The 5,421-nt window shown below is 39.8% G+C and overlaps 1 protein-coding gene across 1 annotated transcript in view; it reads left to right on the top strand.

Moving 5' to 3' along the window:
* Positions 1–410: 410 nt before the first annotated feature.
* The window catches only part of scpep1 (serine carboxypeptidase 1), a 10,877-nt gene continuing 5,866 nt past the window's right edge, over positions 411–5,421 (top strand). The window contains exons 1-6 of the mRNA XM_034221625.1: positions 411–815; positions 949–1,091; positions 3,017–3,106; positions 3,358–3,513; positions 4,569–4,643; positions 5,311–5,383. Of these exons, the coding sequence (XP_034077516.1) occupies positions 767–815; positions 949–1,091; positions 3,017–3,106; positions 3,358–3,513; positions 4,569–4,643; positions 5,311–5,383 (586 nt within the window). The 5' untranslated portion in view covers positions 411–766. The remainder of the gene's footprint in view (positions 816–948; positions 1,092–3,016; positions 3,107–3,357; positions 3,514–4,568; positions 4,644–5,310; positions 5,384–5,421) is intronic.

Below are 5,421 nucleotides of genomic sequence, written 5' to 3'. Positions count from 1 at the left end.
GAAATTTCGAGGCTGCACATGGGTAGACTTCGCGTCCTTAAAATCCCCACAATGCTTTGCACACGGACCAATTTCAAAAACCCTTGCTGAGAATGGCTGAACCGACGCAGCACACATTTAAATGTAAGTATGTAGTGGCGTAGAACATGTGTTGGTAAATATGTTACTTTGTTACATTTGTTTATCACCAACAATGTGTTCCGTGAAAGTAAAGCAAGTTCATAATTAGATATTCATCGTGAGGTATTTATTTTCGGTACAGTTTATGTTGAAACCGTTAGAGAGAGTGGCACACTTGTTAGCCTGTTCCATTCTTCTTCGTTTTTCGAAGCCGTGGCTTGGAAGCATACTTGCTTCGTTTCTGAAGGAAGTGACTTGGAAGTACGCGACTACCAAGCCAGCATCCTCGAGATTGAGAAACGGCCACTGTCACGAATATTTTCATCAGTGTCCGGCGCACTTCCTGGGGGCTTGCAGTACAATGACTCAAGGGAACTGTAGTTCATTAGAATGCTTTCAATGCTAAAACATGTTTTTCGATTTCAAATTTGAGGAAGAAATCCAGGATGTTAGATTTTACCTTGCTACACCAGCAATATTGTCCCTAAACGTTAAGGGATGAATGAGATGCTCTTAGATGAGTGTTCCAAACCACAGACTGTCCACAAAAAATAAAAAGCACGCCATGAGTCAGCTGACTTCGCCAGTGGTCACGTGATTTCTTGTAGCAATACAGCCGCACAGTTCCAGCGGAGTCAGTCTAACAATGGCAGCAGTCTGGACTCTGGTTGTACTGGCTCTTGTCCTCAACACGGGTAAGTCCTTATTGTTTTCATGACTACATTCTGCTGCTAAACCAATCTAACGTAGTTAACATTCATGTTTGCTTGCGCCTGTAAGTTATACGGTAAGTGAACACCCAGTGAAGTGTGTAATGTGTGTGTGTAGGGCTCTGCATCCCCCTGGCGGCTAAGGAGGACTGGGGCTATGTGACGGTGAGGGACGGGGCCCACATGTTCTGGTGGTTGTACGGCCCCTCTGAGGTCCAGTCTGCGGGGCCCAGCGGGCTGCCTCTCATCCTGTGGTTGCAGGTAGGACTGCTGCTTCCTGTTCCTCATCACGGTCATGCTTTCTGTTTCACCTGACTGCCAGGAAACTGTTCTGCCTGAATCTTTGTCGAAATTGATATTGTTGTTGTGTTGCACGGCATTCCAAAGAAGGCTATCCACAGTGTTTTGGTTAGACTTAGTGGATGGGAAGTTCAACTGTGGCTCAGGGCAGGAGAGGAAGAAGTACTTGAATCTTGTACTTGAGTAAAAGTAGAAGTACGAGAGTGTAGGAATACTATTTTACAAGTAAAAGTCCTGAAATCAACAGTTTTGGCATCAAAATATACTATAAGTACTGTAGCCTACCAAAAGTACTCATTCTGCAGATTGGCTCATGTCAGAATATAGATATGTTTTGATTATAATTCAAAACGCTTGTGAATTTACTCCAGGGGCAACTGAAGTCTGATTTAAGTGTTGATTATATTTCACATCATTAATCCAAATCTGTAAGGTAACTGAAGGTATTAAATAAATATAGTGGAGTAAAAGTACAAAGTAGCAAAACATGGAAATACTCAATTAAAGTACAAGTAACTCAAAATTGTACAGTACATGTAGTAAGTTACTTTACAACTCTGCTCAGGGGATAAAATGGTCCTACCAATTAGAAGATCAGTGGTTGGACCCTCAGTCACTTCAGTCAAAGTGTCCTTAGGCAAAATACTGAACCCCAGATTGCTCCAGTAGGTATGGCCGTTAATATGGAGGTGATTTTGTAAGTCGTTTTGGATAATAGTGTCAGCTTAATGTAATGTGTTTTGTGGCTGTGAAGAGTGCACCAAACTAGTGAGGGACAAACTGGGCTATGGAGAACATGCATTTTGTTGGTGCCTATCACAGGGTCTCTCATACTTTGTATTGAGTTAGAAAATGTATTGTTTGGTTTGTCACAAATCCCTAAATGATATGGTGGCTCAGGGGGTCAACCTGTTGAAGTGTCCATGGGCAAGATACTTGGCATGTCTACTATATTGAAGTGTATGTAAGTTGTTTTTGATAAGAGGAAGTTTCCAATTTTAGAACTCTTTTTTAAATGTTTTTACCATTTTTAATTAGTTTGGGTAGACACATCCAGTAAACACAAACATTTGGCTATGTCTTCTCACATTTAGAGGGTTTTTATATTTTGTTGTTCTCAACAAAGTAATATCAATTTACTAAGAAAACCGCTGGTTGGCGAATGTTGCTCAACATGTCCTTAGGCAAGATGTGGTACTGAAAGGTTTGGAAGTCACTTTGGATCAAAGAAACAACATTGTGTGATCAACAATGCAGGTTTCAAGACTCTGCAAGTTGATATTCACATCATGGAATATGGAAATGAATGTCTCTGGTTTAGGATTAGGGCTAGCTTAACATTGAACATTGCTGTGGTGTGTTTAAAGCAGTTGAAAGGTAGCTTGTTGTAATGGGCATTAGCTATAAAACCCTTCTGTAGTGTGACTGAGTGACAGCAGTGTCGCTGCAAAGCAGAAACTGACTCATGAAGTAAAAATAAACAAGCTTAAAGATACTCTTGTGTAATACAGCTATTTAAATGTATATATGACTGCTGCTATAGGAAGTAGCCCCTCTGCTCATACGTCACTATTGCTCAAGTGATGGTACAAATACTACAAGACCTTTGGTACTTCAGTGACTACAGATGGGGTCCAAGAATAGCAAGCCGCAAGAATGTGTGAGAGTACATTTGTTCCTAATGCTCTTAATGTTTTTCTTATATTAACTTGTTTTTTTTAATATTAATTTTATTCTCCTTGATTTTTTATGACGGTTTTTTTAAATTCCATTCTGCACTATTTCTTAATGTTTTTCATTTTTGTAAAGCACTTGAATAGCCTTGTGTTGAAAGGTGCCTTGCCTCTCCCGAGCATGATGAGGATGTTTGCCCCTTGTGTCTTCAGGGGGGGCCAGGAGGATCAGGAAGTGGCTTTGGGAACTTCGAAGAGATCGGACCTTTGGACAGGGACCTAGAGCCCAGAAAGAGCAGCTGGGTAAGAGTTTGTTGAAGCGCTATGAAAGTCATGCACATCTTTGAGCAGAATTTCAACTCAGTTTAGAGGGTCTTCAGCATGTATTCTCTTCAGTGACTGTTATGTTAAATACTTGTTTTCCTTGTTTGATGTTGCAAATGGAGCTGCTTTGATGGAAGACAAATGTCAGACTTGATCTGACAATATAGTATTGTATCTTTCAACAAATTGTTCCTTTTCCGACTCTGATGATGGTTGACCTGCTGTTTCAGGTGCAGGCAGCCAGCGTGCTGTTTGTGGATAACCCTGTGGGGACGGGCTTCAGCTACACAGACCAGCCCGACGCCTTCGCCACCAACGTAGCCACGGTGGCCTCGGACATGCTGGTGCTGCTGCAGCACTTCTTCACCCGGAGAGCCGACCTCCAGGTCTGTCACCAGTGCTGAACAGTGACACATGTTGACCCGGCTTCATTTTATAATACTGAAGGTTCTAAAACTGTTAACACTCCAGACATGCTGATTGAGTATAACTCACTTTTCATCACACTGAGGCTGGAAGTTCTGGTCCCGATGTGTAGAACAGAGCAGTTTCCAGCAGTCTGTTTTCTGTGTTGTGTTCAACGTGTGTCACCTTGTCCTTAACCTTCAAACCCAATCTGCCTACGGGCAGTGTTGGAAGAAGTACTTATAAAAGTAGCAATACTAAACTGTAATATATTATTAGTTAGAAGTAAAAGTCCTGCATTCAAACATTTATTAACTAAAAGTACAAAAGTATCGGCTTCAATTTATACTTTAAGTATTAAAAGTCAAAGTACTCCGGACTAAAGGCTCCTTTCAGAACCGTGTAGATGAAATGATTGGATTGTGATCAGTGGTGGAAGAATGACTGGGATCCTTAACGGATCATTTCTCAATTTGGGATCAATAAAGTATCTATCTAAAAGTAACAATACATTATTGTCAAAATACTCCATTACAAGTAAAAGTACAGAAGTTTTATCGAAAGAAAATGTACTTTAAGTATAAAAAATGCTAATTCTGCAGAAAAAAGGCATCCATAAGTGATTATAGTTTATATATGTGACAATATTAATATTGTTGCATTTTACTGTTTTAGACAAAGTTTTGATACACAATTTATTTATGTAAAGAACTTTTTGTAATATATATTGTATTGGTTCACCTTGTTGTACCTTAAACAGTTAGTCCACTGTTTTTTAATGCAACATCTTAATAACCTGAACTTACATCACTACAAGCGGAATATGAAAACTATATTTGTAGGACATATGAAGGACTAATACTCCAGCCTACACAGAACATGATGATACTACAGTAGCTGCCTAGTGTATCCTGCAAGGCCTTTGTTTTCTGACAGAGGAAAAACTGCTAGTATCTATATTGAACTTGATATACTGTATCTCATGGTTACAGCCTTGGCTTTTTAGAAACGGTTTCCCCTAATTGTCTTTGTGCAGAGCGTGCCCTTCTACATCTTCTCTGAGTCGTATGGAGGGAAGATGGCCGCTGCGCTCTCCTTGGAGCTCACTAAGGTGAGTTCAGAGTCCTTCAGTGACGATGGAAGTTCCCGTGTTTAACAGCTGCCATGTGATGATGAGTGGGCAGTCATGCAAGTCAGCAAGTTCTTCTGTAAAGTGCACGTAATCATCCTAAATGTTCTGCTTTATACATTTAATGACAACACTACTGTACATTTTGCACATTTCTGTTCAATACTACCATTTTTTTAAAGTACCCAGCTCATCCCCTTTAAATTCTAGTATACTGCACATATTTTATTTTTAAAATGTGTCGCATACTTGGATGCACCTTTTGTATATATTTTCTACCTCTTAACATTTATTTTTATTTCAAATAGTTTTATACTAGTTCTATATTTGCTCTTTTTTCACAACCTATTTAATTTGACTGTTTATGTTTGCCCCATTATACACCAAAGCAAATTCTATGTATGGAAACCTACATGTCAAAAACCTGATTCTCAGAAGTGTCATTGTTTTTTGGGTACACTTGTTTCCAATATGACAGTGACTAGATTTTTGGTTTCACAGCAACTGACACATGTTGGTGTGATTGATTTTCTTTCTTTTTTGTTCTCTTTCTCAGGGTCAAACCGCTTTTGTAAACCTTTTGTCATTGAGATGAAAATCTTCAGGATTCATCACCGTGTCTCCTCTAATGTGTCTCCTCTATTTCCAGGCTATAACACAGGGGACGGTGAAATGTAACTTTGCTGGTGTGGCTCTCGGGGACTCTTGGATTTCCCCCCTGGGTCAGTATCATTTATAAGGCAGTTTAATGAATTGCTCA

This window comes from Gymnodraco acuticeps, unplaced genomic scaffold, assembly GCF_902827175.1.
Source record: "Gymnodraco acuticeps unplaced genomic scaffold, fGymAcu1.1, whole genome shotgun sequence".
Taxonomy (NCBI): Eukaryota; Metazoa; Chordata; class Actinopteri; order Perciformes; family Bathydraconidae; genus Gymnodraco; species Gymnodraco acuticeps.
Note: the sequence above shows the minus strand (reverse complement) of the source record. Positions and strands in the feature narration are given on the sequence as shown.